This window comes from Rhinolophus hipposideros, assembly GCF_964194185.1.
Source record: "Rhinolophus hipposideros genome assembly, chromosome: 3".
NCBI classification, from domain to species: Eukaryota; Metazoa; Chordata; class Mammalia; order Chiroptera; family Rhinolophidae; genus Rhinolophus; species Rhinolophus hipposideros.
The window spans coordinates 94,300,716-94,323,697 of NC_138049.1; the positions used below are offsets into that span (position 1 = coordinate 94,300,716).

At 39.4% G+C, this 22,982-nt stretch overlaps 1 protein-coding gene across 2 annotated transcripts in view; it reads right to left on the reverse strand.

Moving 5' to 3' along the window:
* RUNX2 (RUNX family transcription factor 2) overlaps positions 1–22,982 on the reverse strand; it is a 124,223-nt gene that overhangs the window by 14,933 nt on the left and 86,308 nt on the right. For both annotated transcript variants that reach the window (XM_081036746.1, XM_081036745.1), the window contains one exon: positions 20,074–20,235. In XM_081036746.1, the coding sequence (XP_080892872.1) occupies positions 20,074–20,235 (162 nt within the window). The remainder of the gene's footprint in view (positions 1–20,073; positions 20,236–22,982) is intronic.

Below are 22,982 nucleotides of genomic sequence, written 5' to 3' on the forward strand. Positions count from 1 at the left end.
ATCTCAGTCCCTTGAAATTCTACGCAGCCTTTAAAATCTCCCTCACAATCAATCGCCGTCTGCTTTGAAGAATCTTCTCATGTTCTTGCTTTAGCCCAAAGTGACCTCTCCTCCCTGTGCACTTAGTTCTTCATTTGTATCTTTCTGCTGCAGATGCAGAGAAGCCACAGTCACCTTATCACTTCTACTAGCCTATAAATTCCTCCAAAACAGGAGCTTTGTCCTACTTAGCTTTAAATGCACTGTAACGCCTCTCAGAGTGACATATAGAAAGGATCGAAGTGCGTGTGCCAGGAAAAGGGGATGGAGATACCAGGTTTGACCTTAATCCTCCTGTCTCACTGATTTCCGCCTGTCCATCCTCAGCCATGTGCTTTTCCTGACCTCCTATACCTGTGTTTGCCTGGACGTAAAGGGCTCACGTGACTTCCAGATCCACAGCTCTGCTCTGCTCTGATTGCTTGTTCTAACCTCTTCCCCGGTTTGCTCCCTTTATTCTAAAAACAGAAACTTTTCCTGGATTTTTCAGTCCCAAGCAAACTATACTGCTCCACATCAACGACGACTCTTAAAAATAATACCTGAATTTATTATAAAAACAATCACACCTCATATTTATATATTGCTTTGTAAGTTGTCGCTGTTTCTACATACATCTAGTTTTACCCTCACCAAAAGCCCATGAGGTAGGCGTGACAGGTACCACCTGATAACGAAGCTAGGTCAGAGAAAGGGTGCACACTGTGGAGCCAAAATGAAACTGCTGGGTTTTCTAACTTGTGTCTCTTTTCCCCAGGAGACTTGTCTCTTTAGCATCTGCTACTTTCCATCTTAATAGAAGTCTTAATAGGTGAAAGGATGGCATGTCTTTAACCACCGGAGACATTTCAATTGAATTTTTAAAACAGTGGTGACTGGCACACTTCTCACATTGGAGGTTTACATCCAGTAACATCCGAAACCAATCTCCCGCCTTTTATTTAACTTAAAAAAACTGACTCACTTTGAAAGGGACTTCTTTTTCTATCTTGCTGGCATTTCGCCTAAAACCATGTACAAGAGTCTCTGTGCTGTCCTGAGACAATACCCCGTATGAAATTTTTGAATCCCAACGTCGTGCTGTATGTAGTAACTGGTTCCTCTGACAGTCTCAGAGTTTTCCCACTCAAGCCCTGCACACGGAATTAACTCAAAACTTCTGCAAGAAAAACGTCCCTTTTTGAGTTTGATTTGGCATCAATTTCAAAGAGCTGTTTGTATATTTTAGAATATGTAGAATTTTCCTTTGATTGAAACCTCTCTTTTAACAATGGACAAGAGATGATTTCTTTTCTGAGTGATTTAAACAAAAACAAACACATCTTAGTTACATAGAGCCTTGTTCTCAAAGTGGTTTTTTTTGAGAGAAATCAAACCCTACAGATTGTTAAGCATTTGGCAAAAACCTTCAAACAGCCAAAGCCAAATAGTGAAATTTTCCTTGTTGAAGGAGATAAACAAATACTAGTGCAAATCGAAGAAAGAAAAAAAAATAGGACCTCCTTTCACTTTCTACTCTGCTCGATACCATTCCCCTCTCAATACACACGCTCACCCCTTCAGAGGGGTTTCATCTTCAATGTTTATTCCTGGTGCTATAGTAATAAACTTGCCACAAATGGACATTTTCAACATCTGTTTGTGGCTGCTCCCAGACTCCTTGTATTTCTTTGAGACATGAAGCCCTCTGTCTCCCAAGTGTAAACAGACACACCTAATTATGTATTAAGGTGTCTGAAAAGAGCTACTTGTTTTGATGACCAAAAAAAAAAAAAGGAGGGCTTGAGTACGCTGCGGGACAAACACCCAATAGTGCAACTTCTCTGCCTGCCACAGACGAAACCCAGGGCCTGTTTTCCCCAGTCTGAGTATACTGTCCAGTGAGTCCACTCCACATGTGGAACAAAACAACTGATGGCGGGTCAAGAAAGACAGTGCGGTCACAGATGCAGGGCAAAAATCGATCCCGTCTTTGCATAAGGAGCTGATTTTAGGGTGAAAAGAGGGAAAAGAGCAAATGAGGAGGAAGATAACTTGGGGATAGCTATTTTTCTTCTTCAGATTACAATGCATGTGCAGCAATAATGACAACCACAACGACAAAAATGTCAGCAGCCTATTAGAAATATCGCAAGAGAAAATGACGCTAGCATTGGACTAGCAGTTGAGGATATGGGCTCTGGTCACGCAGCATTGCCCCCAACGATGAGCAGGGTGACCGTGGTGGCGGTCCCTTCCTTCCCCTCCTGGACCCACACATTCCTCATCTGTAAAATGACAGCATTCAACTAAATCATCTCCATGGGTTTCCAGCTCTAAGATTCTGATTCTGCCACATACATGTTAGGTTGATGCAGAAGTAGTTGCCGTGTCAAAGGTTAAAAATAATGGCAAAAACCGCAATTACTTTTGCACCAACCAAATACAACCTTGAGAATTCCAAAAATACCTTCAAAATTCTACTAGAAATACTGTTCCTCTAACAGAAGGTGCTCATTTATTAAAAAAACGTTATGACAGTTTTTGAAAATGAGGTAGATCCACTTTGCAAAATATACCCAGGTTTTCTCTCTAGATACAAAATGCCAATTAGAAAATGTAGAATATCTTTTCTACAAAAGAAAAAATACATATAATTGTTAACAACAGTTTGCAGCAGAAGCCAAAAGAAAATGGGAATACTATTAACTTTTTAAGACAGTTTCTCATCATTTCCTGTAAAGTGGGTTAAAACTATTAATACCTAGCTTTCGGCTCACACATTCAATGAGAAATATAATGTGAGCTATTTCTCCTTCTTTGTTCTTCAACCAAATTGTTCTGATCTGAACTATCTGAAGTTAAATAGTTTATACCAACCTTTCCAACTCTTGCAGGATAAGCTATATTGTTATGCATAGTTGAAGAAGCTTCAGTTTCCTTGCCCCATATATAAAAAATACATACTTTGAGGTTTTAAGATTTCGTTAATATGTACATTTTTAACCTTCAGAATGCAAATTTAGATTTACAAAATTAGCAGGTGGATTATTTCCACTGTTATTTCTGGGAGTCATTTAGCAAAGTTTACTTTATTTGGGGAACTCTGACCTGCTTCGAGCATGAACACTGGCCACTTGGAAAGGATTACTGGTGTTACGTCCTTCGAGGATAGCCTGGAAAGACCAATGTGATAAAATGCCTGCTGAGGACAATATCCAACAGGCTTTTGTAGCAAAGTCTGGTTCTGATATGGAGGCTTCTATGACAAATCATAGTGAGGGAAGCACATTTGGAGCCAAGAGCCTCGGGGTTAAATCCTTACTGTCCTTCACTACGTGACCTAGGACAAGTCTCTGAATGTCTCTGAGCCTTAATTTCCTTGGGTAAAATAGGGGCTATAATAGTATCTGTGCTCTCATGCGTTGCTGTGATGAGGAAATGACAGAATGTCTGTGAAAGGGTTTTCAGTATATTTAAAATATTATCTAAATATAATTATCATCATGAATACTACGTTTTGCTTTGCACGTCTTTTTCCTATCCTCGCTGGACCTCGTTGCTATAATTCTTCCCATTTTCCTCTGCACCTAATTTGTCTTCGGGTGTCCTTTATCTGGGAGGTTTCCGTAATTGCTGCCATTAGAAAAGTCCCTAGTAAAGAGGACCTGTGCGTGCTGGGCCTTTTCTCATATCCTCGCTGCCTGGAGTTCCTGAATTACAGCAGTAGCAGAGCTCAAGCTTCTCCTGAGGATGATGTCTCCTTCTCCTTCCTGGTGGTGTCTTCAGTCACTGCACTGAGCCTCCTCGCCTCCTGTGCGATGCTTCTGGGGAACCCACAGTCCCAACTCACAGGCCGCATCGGTCCAAATATCTTTACTCTTCCGGCTCCCCTCAATGCTAATCTATTTGCTGCATCGGTTAGAGCTACTTCCTTGCCATATTTTTCATTAATTGAAGAGTTTTACCCCCAAGTGAATGGCTCCAATTTGCCTTCTTTATCACCTAAGGTGGTACTGGCGTATTGGATTCTTTTTTTTTTTTTTTTTAAATAAACTGCTAGAAAGAATTTTTTTCTTCAGACTTTTAACTAAGAGGTCTGTAATGTGAAACTTGACGTTTTACCTTTTTTATTAAAATGTTGGCAGGGTGGGGTTCACTTTAGTGAAAGTGTTTCTCTTTTAGGCACCAGGAAACATGAGAAAGACGAGCAAGGAGACACAAGTGATCAGTCGACAGAGACCCCAGGCATGAGGCGGTGGCTTTGCCAGTTGATGCTGACACTTCAGATACTAGTGTGGAAAGCGTGCCCGTGCACCGAGACATAACCACATCTCCACTTTTCTAGTTCTAAGGTTCTTAAATATAGGCCTAGTTAGCTCCCTCTGTACCTGCTTTTGTGGTGATTTTCAGTATTATACTGTAGGGTTGTTGTGAAAAAGAACAGTACCAAAGCATAAAGATCGGAGGGGGCCATGAGTATGATCAAGTCCCCCCCCCACCTGAAGAGGAGGGAAATTAATTATACACATCTATACCACTGGGATTCAGATGTCTTGGCTCCTGGAGAGAAAACAGCCCCCTTCCCAGTAGAGCACATTATCTTTACATTTTATGCCTTTTCAAAGTGACTTCCTCCCCACCCCCGTGTCTTGTGAACTGTTGTGTCTCACTCTAGCCTGTATCCTCCTCACACTGAATCTTTTGACTTCCATTGTCCTTTACTGTTGTATTCTTAATGACAAAGCGGGAGAGAAAGGTTAAAAACTAGGTTTGACAGCTAAACCAACAGTCAACCCATTATCTAGAGCTCCAACCTACAAAGTTTTCAGAGTTCTTGGAATTATTCCACATTTCCCATCCTATGATACCCTTTAAATTGTATCTTATTTTGTGAGTCCTTCGAGCTTCCCTAACTCAAAATAAATCCAACAAATCAATTAGGTAGATGAGGTCACAGAGAGATGGGCTCCCCAGGCCCTGATTTAAAACAAACAAACACATGGTTGTTAAGTGTTTTCAGCAAGTATACCGCTGCACCTTGGGATTCCAGGAAAGCGGAAGCTGTGTCCACGGAGAGCAGGGCTTTACTTTCCAAACAGGAAACATAAAAACCGCTCATAGCTTCCTAACATCTCGAAGGAATCGCTTTTTAAGGCACGGTTAAGGGATCTGAAAAGGGAGTGACAGCTGACTGCAACATTCATACTAGTAGTCTCAACTACCATGTTTCCCCGAAAATAAGACCTAACCAGAAGCTAAGCCCTAGCATGATTTTTCAGGACGACATCCAAGACCTGGTCTTATTTTCAGGGGAAACATGGTATGTAAAAAAATTTAAAAACTTTATTTAGTTTGTGCTTATGAGATTCTTCTTAGAACAAGTTCCTCATCCCTTATCAACTCAAGTTCTTTCCAATTTAAGACAGGCCCCCGTTTCTCACTCAGTCCTCTGGGCAGAAGCGGTCCTGGGTGTGGACTCCATTCACAGAGGGGAGAAGTTTGCCTTTTCTCAAGTGCAGAATGTGAGCTTGTCAGACTGATGTCACTAACCACCAGTCTCTCGCCCAAGAGTCTCTTCACTCCAAGGCTGTTGCACACACTTCCCAGTAAGTCACCTAATGAGCACTGGCATAGCTAGCTTGGTCACACCAATCTGGTGATCTTTCGCTTCTTTCTGTCTTAACAGCAGTCAAACGAACTAATGTGTATAAAGACGATGAAAGATATTAAAAACCCATTACCTACATTTTAAGAGGATGAGAGGAACAGATAATGCTGGTCAGTCCCCCAAATTAATCTCATTATTGCATGTCACTGCACTGAAATCTGGTTTACACAGTGCCAAGGAAGGGGAGCTACTGAAAATAATCAGATTAATGTGTCACTGATAACGACGAAACCAAACATTTCAGCTCTCAGAATGGATTTCTGGCCTGAATTTCCCAGACTGGTGGTTCTGCAGTCACTTCACATATCAAGCAATTCCTGAATTACCACTTCCCTCTGAGGGGGAGTCTGAACAACGCCGAGACATCGATGAAAATCTTTTAAGATGTAGTAGTATTTCTTTTAACGTAAATAACAATTGGGGGAAAGCAATATGAAAACATTTTGATGACACAGGCAATCTAGAGTCTCTCCATCCCCACTAACCACTTCCAGGAAAGCACAAGACACCATCCTCTCACCAGGGTGACGGCCACAGCCACCCAGACCCACTCGTCTTTCCTCCTTCATCCTCTTACACAATTCTCCTTCGAACAGCCCGAGCTACCTTTTGAAAACAAATCCTTTTATAGCATGACCCTGCTTAAAATCTGCCTCTGGCTTGTCATTGCACATAGCAGCAAATCCAAACTTCTAATCCTGACCAGTAGAGAAGCCTTCCATGAGCTGGGGCGGGCTATCTCTGTGGCCTCATCTCACCTTGTACACATTCCAGTGATGGGCCATTCCTCCTCCCACCTGAGGCCCTTGCACTAACTTTCCCCACTGCCTGGAACGATCGGCAAGGGGCTAACTTTTTGTTATTTCGATGTTAGCGTCAATGTTCCTTCCTCATCACATCATCGTATTTTACTTTTTTCACAGTCTATCTCCCTAGATAATACTTTCTTATTTTCTATTGCCGACTCTTCCCCGGTAATAGCTAACATTTATTGAGAACCAGGCATTATTCTAAGGGCTTTACATATATAAACCACCCTTCAGTCCTCATAACAACCTTTGAGGTTGTTTGGTATTATTATTAGCCCATTTTACAGATGAAGATATTGTGATACAGACAACCTAAGTAATATCCCCAAGATCACAAAGCTAGTGAGGGAAGAAGCCTGGATTGAAACCCAGGGAGTCTGGCTACAAAGACTATTTAATCACTACGCCATACGCCAGTAGAAAAAGTTCCCTGAGCCTTTCTGTCTCCTTCACTGCAGTATCTCTGGTGGCTAGAACAGTCTCAATAAATGAGTAAATTCAGTGTTGGTCATAATTTGTATTAATAAAGATTTTTATCACGTTGTCACAAAACGTTATAATAGCAATGTCTCACTAAAAGATAGTTTGTTATAATTGTAATCATATTTTCACTAAACATTTCTAATTTCTTTAATATAGATAGTCTGGTCCTCTGATCCCATTTATTCTGTTATTACCAGAATTCACCAGTTCTTTTGTTCTAGTAACCTTTAGCTGATAAGATTTTCATTTCTCCAGTTACATAAATTATACTCCTTATAACCATTCTCGGGTAAAAAGGTTGTAACACAGAGAAGTTACATAAAACCATGCAAGGGCATGTAAAATGTCAGTGAGATAAAATTCCATAATTTAAATTAAAGCTGGGGTTTCTAAATCTGTCTGCAGACTCTGACATACATGGACATATGTAAGACTTCACCTTGAACAGAAGTCCAGTTGTGCTCAAGGTCTCAATAAACAGTTCTATGGCACTAATTAACCTGATCTTAGGTTGCTTCTCATCAGAATCAACTGAAGCACAAAGCGAAGCTTTTCTTGATATCCATGATAGTTATATCCATTAATTTAGTTCATAAATCAAATACTATACTAGCCTATATTCTTATTATGAGTGGCAGTATTTAGTTTTCTGATGTGCTGATTCTCAAAGCTTTCTGTGAGAAAGCCTACCTTTTCAGGCCTTATTTTAGATTCACAGATGTTAAAAGCTTTATGATGTTCTTTGGAGAATGTCTAGCCCAAGTAACTCAATTGTCATGAGGACATTAAGACCCATAGAAGTTAGGTGACCTGCTCAAGAACATCAAAATTAGACGACAAGTTCCTCAAAGCCCAACCAGGTGCTATCTCCAATTCAACCAATTATGCTGAGTGTTTAATCACGGTGCCATATGCTTGGGCCTTAGAAGAAATGTTTTTCTAAGCCAAATCAATTCCACACAATTTTATTAAGCAACTGCTATTTTATCAGTCTTGAGTTCAATCCTCCTTTGAGATGCATGTCCCAAATGCTTCAGTCATTTGCTGGATTAAAGAGGTTATTTGAGGTTTTACTAACCCTTCAAAGGGATATTAATCCAACTTCATCAATAATCGCTGTGAACATCAATGGTCTAAATGCACCAATTAAGACGGAGATTGTTAGATCTCAGCTTAAATGTTTCTTCCTCATCACATCACAAAACAAGACCCAAATGTAGGCTGTCTACAAGAAACCCACTTTAAATATAAAGACACATAGAGATTATGTGGAGCGACAGGAACTCTCATTCATTGCTGGTAGGAATGCACAATGGTACAGCCACTTTGGGAGACAGTTTGGTGGTTTCTTACAAAACTAAACATGCTCTTACCGTACGACCCAGCAGTTGTGCTCCTTGGCATTTACCCAAAGGAGTTGAAAACATATGCCCACACAAAACCTACACAGACACATTTATAAATGATAAGGTACACACACTACCCGTGATGTAGTCTAGTGTTACTGAAAGGAAACCTGCAGTAGTTGTAAATGTATATTCCAAACTGTAGAGCAACCACTAAAAATATGTAAAAAAAGTATAACTGATATGCTAACAAAGGAGAGAAAAATGGAATCACATAAAATGCTCAATAAAAACCATAAGAGGCAGAAAAACAGTGGGAGACAAAAATAGGGTAAAGAACATGGGCAATAAATAGAGAACAGTAACAAACATGGTAGCTATGAATCCAACATATCAATAATCACTTTCATCACAAAGGTCTAAGTGCACCGATTAAAAGACAGAGATTGCCAGAGTGGATTAAAAGCCAAGATTCAACTGAGGCTTCAAAGGTATAGTACCTAAGCCTCCCAACTTCTAAGGTCAGAAAACAACTTGAACTTTCTCTGTTAACTGCCCAGGTGTTCAAACCCTTTCCTTTTTTGAACCTTTTGGTCAACACTCTACCACACCTTTAAGCAACACTGAGAATGTATTGTTTTCTTAAGGTGTAGTTTGGAAGCTTACAAGTTTGTTTTCTTTAATGATGAATGCCACGGCACTATTATCAGACTTTTTCCTCTTTTCCAAGCCTGTTTTCATTTCCTTTGTAGTTTTTGTTTAGAAAGGGTTCTTCTTAATTATGTATGGATTTATTGTGACCACATCAATGGGACTCTTATTGATTCATCATGAATCACTGCTCTCCTTGGCACAGGGCGGAGTGTTTATAACCATCATTGCACTTGTTATTATTATTCCCTTAACTATAGCATTCTTACTAATTACAACAGGGAGCTGGAATGGTGGTCATTTTGGTTGGGGAGAGAGCGGTGAACTTTGGATACAAAAACATGAGTCTTACCCTATTTTGCCATGTTTCTAAGTTGATCACTTAAAGTCAAAGTCTGTCTGGAAAAGATATGATACCTTCCTGTTTAAGAAATCCTTTGAGGTATTCAGGGACAATGTTGCCTGAGCAGCATTTTAATTTAGGTGACTTTCATGGATTTAGAGATTCATGAATTTCTTGATAGTCTCGTCAAAAAAAATAATAATTTAGACAGTATAGTAAAATGGGTTCCTATAATAGATTTGACTCACTCCAAGTCACTTAAATTCTGACTCAGTTTAATATTCTATGCTGTCCTATTTGTTTTTCAAGAAAACAAACAAAAAAGAAGTCTGAAAATGACTTTGAACTACTGTTCAAGGTAAAATGTCCAAAAATGACTTTGAACAATTCAAGTGAAAGTGCTGTCATATGGATTTTAGGTTATAGGATTTTAATCTTAAAAAAGCTTTTTCTATGTCACCTTTTTTCAAGAGTATCTTTCTAAGTTTCCCCTTATAACTATTTCTATATGTTAACAAACCTAAAAACTAGCTAAAATAATCATGCAGTTTTTCTTTCTCTCTTTTCTACCAGCAGTAATCAATTATTATTTTCTGAGAAATCAATGTTCAGTGAAATAACGAAATAATACTAAGACACGGGGATTTCAATGGTCCTGGTCCTGTTTTTCCTGAAAGAAGTAAGTAGTAACTTAGCTGATATTTATTAATATCCCAAATAATAAATCTGTCAAGAACAGTTATATGTATATTCATTCTAAATGTAGGGAAGAGGTGAATATATGTATATGTGCATATATGTGTTCCAGCATAGAGGGAACAGTGTTGCTTTCACTTTAAAAGAGAGAGTGGAAAATGTTATAATATAATCACTTTGCTAGGACCACATTTGTGGATATGAAATTAGAAATTAAGGTCAATGGCAGTTGTCATTAGTCTCCGACACAGTCCCACTTTTAGATCTATTAGTCAATTCCTAAGGACAATCACAGCATAAGTAGCCCTGAGGCATGCAGCACTGACTGCTGCTCAGTAGACCTTTCTGCGGCATGCAGGTACTTCCCATCTACATGCCGAGCATGAAACCAGGGGTTACACAGAGATACAGCAAAGGAACGGAAGGCCAGGTCCCTGGCCTAGGGGAGCTTTCAGTCTCGCTGGGAAAAGACAAAACAGTATATATTCTCGTCATACCCTAACAGACATTATGAAACCACCCATGTCAATAAATATATTTTTTTCAGCTGAAAATGTAATTGTTGAAGCAATTCAGAGTAAAAGTATAATCTGAGCAGAATGGAATTGATTTTTTCTTTTTTAATTTCCTAAAGGACAAAGCTTTAAGTTGCTTGTGCAGAGGAGCAAAGGAGATCTCCTTTTACCAAAATCCTGATCATCATTTGCATATTCTGGCATCTACACGGGCTGGTTTCATAATGTAACTGTCATATATGCAAAATGTCATCTCCTAAATGAGACTGAAAACTTCTGGAAGGCCGTGACCGTGTCTTCTGTTCACTTTTATTCATTGCATATCTAAACACATTTTAAGTATGTACTAAGTATTTGTTGAGCTGACTGGAAATGATTAAAATGAACTGAAGAAAGACATCCAGGTAGGAAGGAATGCAAGAGGCTACTAATATGTTGAGTGACATTATAAAAATCCAAAAAGTTCTTGAGGAGCAAAAACTATTACCTGAATTAAATAAGATAAACCTAACAGGAATAACTGTAAATTATCATACTCAGATCTAAAAAACAACAACAACAAAAAAAACTGTAAAAATAAAAACGGGAGAAATACAGCTTGACAGAAGTGGCTAATATGAGAAAACAGTGTAACATGGTTACCAAAGAACCAAGGTCACGTTAGTCTACACGAACAGAGCCCAAGAATGAAGAAGTTTGGGTCTGCGTGCCAGACATTAAGAGGGACACCGACAAACTGTAATGTGCCTAGAGACCACTGACCAGGACAGTGAGGTGATATAAAAGCCTGTCATATAGCAAGGGTCTACAAAGGGGAGAGGATGGAGAGGTGGGATATAGGAAAAATCTTTTTGAGACATGGTCATTGTCAAAAGCAGATCTTTTGCTTTGTTTTAGGGGAATACTTTTGCTTCTGTTTACAGCTTACTTAATACCATGTTTCCCCGAAAACAAGACCTAGCCGACAATCAGCTCTAATGCGTCTTTCGGAGCAAAAATTAATATGAGACCGGTATTGTATTGTATTATATTATATTATACCCCGTATTATATTATATAATACCCAGTATTATGATATGATATGATATATGATATGATATATGATCTTATTCCTGGTCTCATATTATAGTAAAATAAGACTAGGTCTTATATTAATTTTTGCTCCAAAAGACGCATTAAAGCTGACTGTCCGGCTAGGTTTTATTTTTGAGGAAACACGGTATTAATTTTTGCTCCAAAAGACTCATTAGGGTGTATTTTCAGGGGATGTCTTATTTTTTCTTGTACAACGATCTATATTTATTCAAATACAGTCATGTCATCTTCTGGAACATCGTCGTAACGTACTAAATGTGTCCATCTGGCTGACAATCTTTACTGGGGCTTATTTTCGGGATAGGTCTTATTTTTCAGGAAACAGTATAATCTCTATCAGATTCTCAGAAAAGACTTTGACACTTTATTACATGATGGCTATAATTAATGTCAGATCCTAAATTAGAAATCAAAAATTCTATTTGATCATTTGGTTTCAAGCTGGAAGTATGTTCTGGCATTATTACTAACTGTTAGCAGCAAGTTCTGGAAACAGATGAAGTCTTGATATGTGTTCTAAATATGAAACACATTGCAAAAAGACTTGGAGATAAAACTACATACTGCTATGCACAGTCTTACTGGGCTATTTCCTGTCCTTATCAGCAACAAAAGTTTCTCTTGTGTTGCCCTTTCTTTGTTGCTCCAGGTGAATAAAATCTTTTCTTCTTTTTCCCTTTCTTCTTCCTTTTTTCCTTCTGCATGCTTATCTTCTTCCTCTTTTTCTCTCTTTTTTTCCCCACTAATGCTTGTTTCACTAACCATCTGCTGAGAACCTACTATGTGCTGGGTTATAAGGATTCAAGAAGATGTAAGACACAGTCAGTGTCCTTGAGAAGTTTACCTCCTATAAAAAGGGAAAGGCACGTAATCCAATGATTTTACTAAAGGAAGAGAGGCACACATTAGAGGTGTGTTCAATGTACAGAGATGAGAAATGGATGAGTGTAGGTAACAGTGATTCACTGTGAGGAAAATGGTGGTTGGGAAAGGTATGCTTGAGAAGGATCAACAGAGCCAGGCCCCACAGATAACACAGAAGTGGACTGGCGTGGCAATATGAAACTGCATACTTAAGAAATACCAGGCATTCTTAAGAGAAAAGGAACATCCTTTACCTGGGAGAGCTGAATATTGGGGAAGGCAGCTAAGGTGCCACATAAATGGAGCGTAATTTTTAGGTGACTGTTCTGTGCTTGAACTGATATGAATGACCACTTGAAGGCAAATGTTTAGTAATTTGCCTATGGGCAAACTACAGAAAAACATTTTAATTTAAAAAATAGACCAAAGATATGAAAAGCCATTATCTGGACCATTTAATGATACTTGCTGTGACAGAGGAAGTGTTTCCACAGGAAGAGATGCCTGAAATGCTTTCTAAAAGAAGTATCACTGACAAAGTCAGTGACTAAAGGAAATGGCGTGGTGGTGTTCCAAGGTGCAGGGAGAGCAATCGTGATGGTTTAAAAAAATATTATAACATTTCTGCAATGGAATATTCAGTGATAAAAAGAAATGAGCTGTCGAGCCACGAAAAGACACAGAGGAACCTTAAATTCACATTGCTAAATGAAAGAATCCAGTCTAAAAAGTCTACATACTATATGATTCCAATTACATGACATTCTGGAAAAGGCAAAAATATAGACAGAAAAAAGGTCAGCAGTTGCCAGGGGCTGGGGGGGCAGGTGAGAAGGAATAAATAGGTGAAGCAGAGGGGATTTTTAGGGCAGGGAAACTATTCTGTATGACTCTGTAATGGTGGATACATGTCATTTATGCATTTGGCAAAACCCACAGAAGTACACAACACTGAGCGTGAATTAATATAAACGATGGGTAATAATAAAATGTACCAACATTGGTTTATCAATTGTAACGTATGTACCACACAAATGCAAGATGTTAATAATAAGCCAGTGTGTGTGTATGTGGGGGGGGCTGGATATGAAAACTCAGTACTTCATGTTCAAGTTTTCTGTAAATCTAAAACTGCTCTAAAAATAAAGTATTAATTTAAAAACAAATATGTATAATAGTATGTTTCTACTCTTTTGAAGTTAATGACACGACTCAGTTTTTCCACAAGCATTCATCAAGCAAGGCAAGCTTTCTTTGCTGGAAGTCCTAAGAACAACACACCCCTGGAGAGACATCATCTTACTCCTTGAAGAACCCCTGAGACAAGTGGGTGGGCCATTTTGAGTAATTCCCTTACAAAAGACCATTGAGACACAATAAATTAACTGACCTACCTGAGAATAGTGCAAAGAATCTTTAGTGACCATGAAATTAGGAAACTCAGGTTTCCTCAGTTAAATTGCCTCCACCCTCTCTTCTTGGATCCCAGGGAACCACAGAAGCCACGTGTCACTAGAAAATCAACTTTAATACTTTTGGTGAAGGGAGGTTCAAATCCCCATGTTTTCTCTTAAGAAAAGAAAGGAATTGCAGTAAATCTTTCAATAAAATTTATAACCACGTCTCTGCCATCCCTGCATAAGCATGGTCCCCTTCATAATTAAATCTTTTCTCCATGCCTGGGTGGTTGCACACGTATCAAAAATAACGACTCACAAAAACTGATGAGAACCACGTATAAAATCAGTCAAGCCACGTACACAAATTTCATTCTGAGCTTCCGTCCCTCAGTCTAGCTACAAATAACAGTAACTAGTCATACAACCAAGTGTAGCCACCTCTGTGAGCGGGGCCAACTATCCCCAACTGATCCAATAGGGAGGGAAACCACTTCTTGAGTCCTCAGCCCCAGTAACTCAAAAGTTATAGTAAACTGAGGTCCATGGATGCCCTGAATCTGGGCCCACAGCAGTACGATAAAAACATCCTCTGCTCGTGTCAGAAAATAGCCTATTTTTAGAGAAAGCAAGATGAACTTCAACTTATAGAATGCAAAAATAACCCAACAAATCACAGTTGATAATAATAGAGAAGAATATTCAACATTCAATTGGTAGCACAGGGCTTGCCTTTGTTTAGGGTCCATTAAATTTAATATCTTCCCCCTCTGTGGCTTTAAACAGAGAACTCCTTCAAAATAAGAGTGGCTCCTATTAAACTTAATCACTTGCCCATGGCTGCTGGGGCAGAGGTGTGTCTATCAAACAGGTGGCTCTTAATAAAGGAATGGTTCAGTAGTAAAAAGTCGATGTTCCACTGTTTTATTATAGTGGCTTTAACTTTCTGGTTTATTAGTATTAATTGCTGGAGTTTTCCTTTTAACCTCTCTTAAGGCGTCACTCCCTCCTATGAGTTAAGAGGGGTCCTGCTAAAATAAAGGTCCACATATACGCAGTTCATTACTGAAGCTGCTTGTTTCAAACCTGGAGTCAGGGGACTTGATAGAAACTAAGTTATAAGGGACATTTAAAAATGAATTGCATCAAGCACCGCTGGGCTTGAAATTATATGAAACAACCCTCCTAATATACCTTGAACGATCAAATGGGGTTTTTCCACTGGCAATTTCTAGATTTTGTGGTAGTAATAAAATACATTTTAGTAACTTTATTTATTAGGCTAACGCCTGTTCTGCTGACCTTTGGAAATATTATAGTTTAGTGAGTAAGAGTCATGAAAATGGAAACATCTTTAATAGTCCTGTGCAGCTGATTAAGTGGAATATTTTGATATTTAAATATTCTGAAAAAAGAAATTCAAGACTGTATGCTTAAACAGGAAAAGAAAACCTTCAAAAAGATTACAGTTCTTAACTGTCTCATGTTGAAGAAAAAAAAAATCCTACACGTGCAGTGAAACATCGTCCATAAGTGCACTGGTCTCTCCCGGAGTGAGGCAGACAACACGTATGACCCTTCTCCTGTATCTGTAATTCATGTATCCTAAGCCTCTAAGAGTCCTCCAGACAGCAGTCAGAGAGGGCCGTGGGCATGGTGACCAAGACCACAGAAAAAGACCCGTGTGAATCCATTCTTGCTCGTGGATGCCAAAGAGTGGCACACACTTAGGTTAATCGGAACTACTTCCCTCTGATGGGTGGGACAGGGGAGGAGTTATTGCCGGTGAACAAACCGAGGCAGGCTCTCCCTTCAGAGGCCTAACAACAGCTCATAACCTGACCTATGAGTCAGAGAATCAGACTCAATAAACAGTTGTGTTTCTTTTCCTAGTAGGATAATTACCCAAATACATTTTGAAAGTCAATCATTATTCATTTACGTAGTATTTTGTAATGACCTCCAAAAACGTAATTATAATCTTTGTGCTTTGAACATCAGAAATGCCATGGGTGATAACATTGTGACGATGAAAATGATACGCAGTGGTTTAGGTTGTTGTCAGATTTGCTGGTCGTCACCTTGCCTCACCTTGCTCTTCAACAGAACCGTGGAGAAATAACTTTGGCTACTTTTGTATAGCAAATATCCTTTTAGGATCATATGACATGAGATAATGTATAAAATCACTAGGGGTCAGGGGTGCTACTTAAATACAGATTATTATGGAATAAGGCCACGCTTATCACAGTAAGTGTGGTAGGGAAGAGGAACAAAGCCCTACAGGGATTCTCCTGTCATGGCATGGCTCTAGGCTGGTTTCTGAAAGTACTGTTTGATTTTTACAATTCAGCTGAATATGAACTAAACCCATTATAATAAGGTAGACCATATTAGTCAATTGCATGACAATAATGTATGGATCCATCATAAACGTGTAACTGCAGCTATTGTTCTTATATTATAATATTTAAGGTTACTCAAGGTTAAGGAAATATTTCCTGAATCTTTGTATTTCACCTATGAACTTCAAGACATCCGGTTTTGTATCTTTCTCTGCAATAAAGGAGGGATCATGGGTAAGATATCTTTATTGTATTATTTTATTTACACCTTGCTTCCATAAGGATTTGAGGTAGACTACAGGAACTATACAATATAATAGCATTGTCATTACCGTAATTCATTAAGTTTTAGCATTTATAGCCATGAAAAATTAATCAGAAGAAAGGATACTACCAAAAAAGGAAGTTGTAAAATTGGATTCTCTGAAGGTCTTTAAATCGATGAATCATGGCCTTTGACATGGTCTTTTAGGATGAAATGGAATTTCTTTATGAACATGTCTTTCTGAAAGATCTTTCTGGTTGCTTTTATTCCCATGATCCCTTACATTATCATGAACATTATCATGCCTAGTTACATGTGAAGTGTAACTCAACAGTCTCTATTTTCCAACATTAGAACTGAATAATTATTTTCTCTTAGTGCTTTGTTGACTTTATGTGAATGGCTCCCAATTGCTTTTAGCTCTAAAAATATTCATTATAAATCAGTAGAATAAAAATGATAGTAATGGGAAACATTGAATATTTCTGTGTGCTAGGCACCATGTTAATTCTTTATGAGTACATGTGAATATTAACTCATTTAAATGTTTCATGGGTTTTTATTTTAAATATGTTCTGTGGTGATCCATTCATAAAGCAAATAATACCCCTTGAAAGTTAGATTTTTATCTACTTGATTCATGTAAGCCAGGGTTTGCCTGCAAATTACATACAGATATACAGTTTTTATAGAAGTTATAGCTTCATAATATCTGCTACATACTGCTTAGCACATAATGTGATTCAGGTATGTTCTAAGTATCATTTAATACAGTATCACTAAGAGGGAAACATTACATTTTTATTTTATAAAATAAAACTAAGTTTCAGAGAAGTGAGAAACCTGCCTGATACGTGTATGAGCTGGGATTCAAACTTGGGTCTGAACCCCCAATCCTAGTGGGTATACGTAAGGAATTTTATTCTTTCTCACCCATGATCATATGAAAATGTTTTGGGTAGCCTTTCATCAAGGGAGATGAGAACTGACTACACAAAAAACATGAACTGGTCTGGAAAGCACCAAAAAAAAGTAAACATAGGACTGCTTGGAAACGGAGAGGAAGGGTAATATTTTAGCTGTCCGTGTTACAAAGAGCATCCTGGACCTTCGGGATGGCTACAGATATTGAAGGGAATAATAACAAGACAGTAACTGTGCAACGTGGCTCCTCACAACCTATGAGACAGGCTCCTCTGCAAGGAGCTTCCTAGGACTGGTCCCCAGGGAGAAGCAAATGGTGCTCGCTCTGGATAACTTGGTCCCTAGGTCCATCAGGCTGCACTCTGGGCTGTGGGCGCAGCCCCAGGCCCAAGAGCAAGGTCAGGTAAATCAGGATTCTTCCAGTTCCCGGACAGTCCCCATCTAGTTCTTTCTTCCTGTGTCCCCGCACGCTGACAAAAGGGATTTTCTGTTCTCCTCACTTTATTGTTTATACAGAACCTCCCAACCTTGGTACCGTGTTCCTTGGCCAGTAACAACCCATAGAAATGTTTGGGGCAGGAGGAAAAAACTGGACTAAGCTCACTTTTAAACTAGTTTAAAGCAGAGGCTCGTTCCTACCTTTGGCCTCAGATCAATAGACAGCTGGATAATTAACCAGTTCTTGCTCCTGCCGCCTCCTCAGTTGATGGAAATATTTGAAGTAATGATCAGTAAATACACTTACACCTGTTGTATTATACATGTAAACAATAAACAATAATGACTGCCATTTATGCAGCATTGTCTCAGTGTGATTTTCAATGGTTTTTCCCATTCAATTCATATACGAATACACCTCAGTAATAAAGCGCTGTTGATAAGTGTCTCCAATGCTACAATCACTCCTAGGTTTTTCTTTAACTCTAGGTACTGCCAGAGGACAAATAGCAAAATCTGCTTCAGCCACAGAAGGTTGGACAGATGGAAGCCCCAGAGGACCCTACACAGAAGCAGGTTGGCACACATCTGTCCTGACAGGGTGTCAGGTTGGCCCTATGTAAAACAAAACAGACTCAGTATAACATATAGAAGGAAGGACCACGACTCACTCAACACCATCCAACACTGTGTCTTTGATTCCACATGAGGCCCTATTGTCCCCCTGTGCCTTATGCACCCTTTCCTGTGTCTTTCATTGATATTTGCTTACAGGAAATAGTCATTCCAGCCAAGGGAAATGATAACTAAAATTCTATACTTTGCACAATTCCCCCAATGAATAGCATGTGATTCATGAAAATAGCAGTCATAATGAAAAGTGGTAACATGGGTTTCCAAGGACTCTTGCGGTTCTCCCTCCACCCCTCTCCTTTCCCTACTCACCCCTAGAGGAGTCCATCTGCTGCAGAAAATGTGAAGGCACTAGGACCTGAGCGCCCTTTCCTGCTATTCGCTTGAGAAACAAAGCCTTCCCTCCTCCCAAGTTGAAAGAAATAAAGGAGTCTGAACTAATCAAAACCTGCAAGCCTGCTGGTGGAGCTTCAGCTTGTCAGTGTTGCAACTCAGCGGAGTGAGTAACGGCTTCGAGCTTTGCAGAAAATGAGAGAGGGAGAGAAACAGAGAGAGAAACACAAAGAGAAAGAAAGAAAGGCATTAACCTGGCCAGGAGTCAAACAGGTGCATGGAACCCGAACGCTGAGAAGAGTGTCTGACAAATAAAAGATCCTACTGTGTGTGCCTGTGGGTCTACGTCTTTATGTATGGGGGAGGGAGGGCAGGGGCAATGCTGTCGTACGGACTCTGGGGGTGAACTGAGAGAGAATACTTTTTCTTATTCAATAAAAATTGACCAAGAGCCTTTAACTCAGCCTGTCAGTCTGAAGTCTTTGTGGACACTTCCTGGCTCTCTAGGGGGAATTCTCCACGAGAGAGAGGTGGCCGGGTTGTTGACCACGGGTACTTCCGCCATAAGCCACAGACTTTCGTGTTGCCTTTGGAATCGTGGATGTGTGGCCACAGAGGCCACCGCACAGAGCGAGAGCAGTGTGCTCTACAATTCATAGAAAGGCGGCCTTGGTCTCGAGGTGGCCGCTCAGAAGCCACACGTTGCCTTTTAAGACTCTTCCAGGCCTCACTGCACTTCAAATAACTAGTTTCTGATAAGGATCTGAAGTTTGCAGGTGCTCTCTGTTGAAACTGGTTATCGTGGACTCCTGGGATTGCAAAGCTTTTACAAATGGAGGGCTATGCCGTGACTTGGTAATCTGGTTTACAGGCAGATGTTAGGAAAAGAAAGGAACACAAGCAGAGAAAGGCCTGGCATAAGACCCTCAGGAGAAGGCCCTTGTTATGAGACAGTGCCCACCAATGGGGATACAATTCAGCAAGACTAAAAGTGGGTGGCATTCAATAGCATATTAAGAAAATTATGCCACCTCTGGTGGATTTTCAGTCTCTTGACTTAAAATGTTAAGAGTGTTTGATAACCCCATAATTCGGAAGACCCGATTTGCCAGTTGTCAAACCCTTGCCCACATGCTTCTTCTAATAGAGAGTTACTGTGAGCATAGATAAGACAGACTTGGCCCATCCTGCAACCCCGACCCCACCCCTGCACAGGAGTGGGTTTTTAGTTAAAGTGTGGTCTTTACCTGAAATGCGCCTGGGCACGTCGGTGATGGCAGGAAGCCCAGTGCCCCGCGTGGAAGACAGCGGGGTGGTAGAGTGAATGGATGGGGACGTCATCTGGCTCAGGTAGGAAGGGTAAGACTGGTCATAGGACCACGGTGGGGAAGACTGTGCCTGCCTGGGGTCTGGGAAAAAGAAGAAAAATCTTTAGTATACCAGCTGCTGTGGCCATAGAACATGCAACCCATACTTAGAAAGGATAAAGTAGTGGGGGGGGGAGGAGAATGTACAAGGTCTTATTTATTTTCTACAACCCCACCCTCTCGGGGCCTGTACAGCACAATGCTTTCTAGAACTCCAAATCTTTGTGATAGTAACAAAATGGATCACACATAGGACTATTGGTCTCTCTCTCTCTCTCACATAAATATTTCTATTTGGAAAGTCTCATAGTCATTTAGAAAACAATCTGCTTCGGTTATGTTTAAAAAGCTGACTTCCATTTTATTTATTTTCTAATATTACTCCAATGAACATGCATTACAATTTGTTTTTCTTAAGTTAGAAAAATTTTTAAACAGTTTACATGGTGTAAGACCAGGTGGAATGGTGCCTTTTACTGCTGTATATCCAATTCTACTATCTTTCAGATGTGCTTTTTGGTTTTTCAAGTGCATGATTCTATGATTTTTTTGCACGGTTCATTTTTCTTCCCAGGCAGGTCAACGGGATGGCATTTTCTAGCATGGCGGTTAGAAAAATGAGGGTAGAGATGAGAGGAGGTAGCATGTAAAAATAGAATAGAGGGGAGCTGGTTATATTATTCTCCTGGTAAAGTTACTCCAGAAAATAACCTTTAAGAAAAGACAAAACTTAATTTTGAAGTCAACTACCATGAAAAATTGAAAGGTTTCATCACCATCCAGACAGTAATGACCCAAAATAGGACAACAGGGAAATATCTTTAATCCTATTGGAATCTGTTTAAAAGATGCCACGTGTTTGGAACGTGACCCGGTGTCACCAACAGTCACTGTAATAATAAAAATAATGGACAGTCAGTCAGCCTGTTAGGGTTAACGCTGAGTGTCGACAGTATCTTCTGATGCGTCTCTAGGACTTCCTTGGAGGCACCAACTCAAATCAAGGCCAGCAGATTTATCAAAAGAGCCTCAGTCTATGTAAGAAAAAAAAAGGTAAATGTGCTGTATGTTTCCAGGGCCAAAAAAAAAAAAAAGAGTGTATTTCAAACGGTTTTGTTCTTACTCGATGGCTAATCAAACAATCATAAGCAAATTTCTCTTCACTTTTGTTTTTGCTAATTTTAAAAATTGTGTTTAATTTTTAAAATTCTAATACGCCAGGCCATTCATAAGACTGGTTCGTGCATTAGAATGGTTATGGACCTTGGAATGTTCAGAATTACATTCACGTTCTGAGACCTCTACTTGCTGACTGTGTGATTTTAGGCTAATTAGTCAGTGACTCTGAGCCTCGGTTTCCTCGTGTGTAAAAGTGGGTGGGGGGTAACAATATCTAACTCATAGGGATATGAGAATTACATGAGGAAACTATGAAGAAAGGACTAGCATAGGAGGCAGTCAGTAGATATTAATTCTTCTCTTAAAAAAACAAAAAACAAACAAACAAACAAACAAACAAACAAAACTTCTTGGTGACACAGGGATACTTCCATGGTTAAAACACGTCTGAATTGGAATTAATACATTTGTAAGAGGTTTAAGAGTATTCCATCACCTATCAGCTTCTGAATATGAAAAACTTAATTTTCAAAACTATCACTGTATTTGAACAGTCAATTCAGGTTTACCTCTAAAAATAACAACGAGAATAATAAGACACGGGTTTTTCTGAGGTGATTCCTCTTTTAAAGCCTCTCGTTTTCCTATACGGTCAAAGCCATTTAGTTTCGGCTATTCTTGTTTATTTGTTCAATTCAGACACAATTTATTTAAAGACTGTCTAAATAGGACATACTTTTCTTGAGTCAGAATAATTAAATACATCTGGATATTTATCTGATGTTTACTATATCAACAAGTATATAGAAAAATTTCATCCAATTCAATTTGAAGGAACCTTTACCTGAGTTTGCAACTAGAATCAAAGTATAGCACTGTAAATGGTTCCCATAAACCTCCCCTTTTCCTTCAGAAATATAAAGGATACTTGATTATTAAAGTAATGAACTTTTGTACTTTAAAATGTTCAAGGCTGAGATGGTATAGATTGGCAACATTTCAAACCTGAATGAGTGGTCCTTGTTACATATCTGATACTGACTTCCTTGCTTTAACCGTTAATGTAGTTCACTATTGAAATAGTAAATGATCTTCAGATGGGGGAAAAAAAAGGGAGGGGGGGACATTTCTTACAGCACCAGAAGCAACCTCATAAAGGAAAAGGCCTTCTTTCAAGCAACATTTTCAACAGACCAAAAGGACAAGCACCACAGAGCTGAGAGGGAAACATAGGACTCAGATTTGGGTTTGGGTTCTCATCTAACTTGACCAGATGACTTCCTGAGCAAGTAGTTTAACGTGTATGTCCATCTCTCCACCGTAACATGTTGCTACCCGTAGTATAGAGGGATCCCTGCCCCAAAATGGGGGGAAAAAATTACCAAGAAACGTAAGTAAAGAATGACTAAAATTATTAAACGTATCACAAAGGAATCGGGGGAACTTCACATGGATATAAGAGATAGCCTTGCAGTTCTCCTTGTGCAGAGACAGCCGAGGGCAGGGGAAACAAGTGGGCTGGTTTTCCAACGAGAGAATCTGAGCTGGAGTCCCACTCTGCTGTATGACCTCAGCTGTGGTAGCTAACTGTCTGAACCTTAGTTTCCTCATCTGGAAAATGAGGCAGCGTAGCATGGTAAAGTGAACACAGCAAACTGGTCATGTGTACT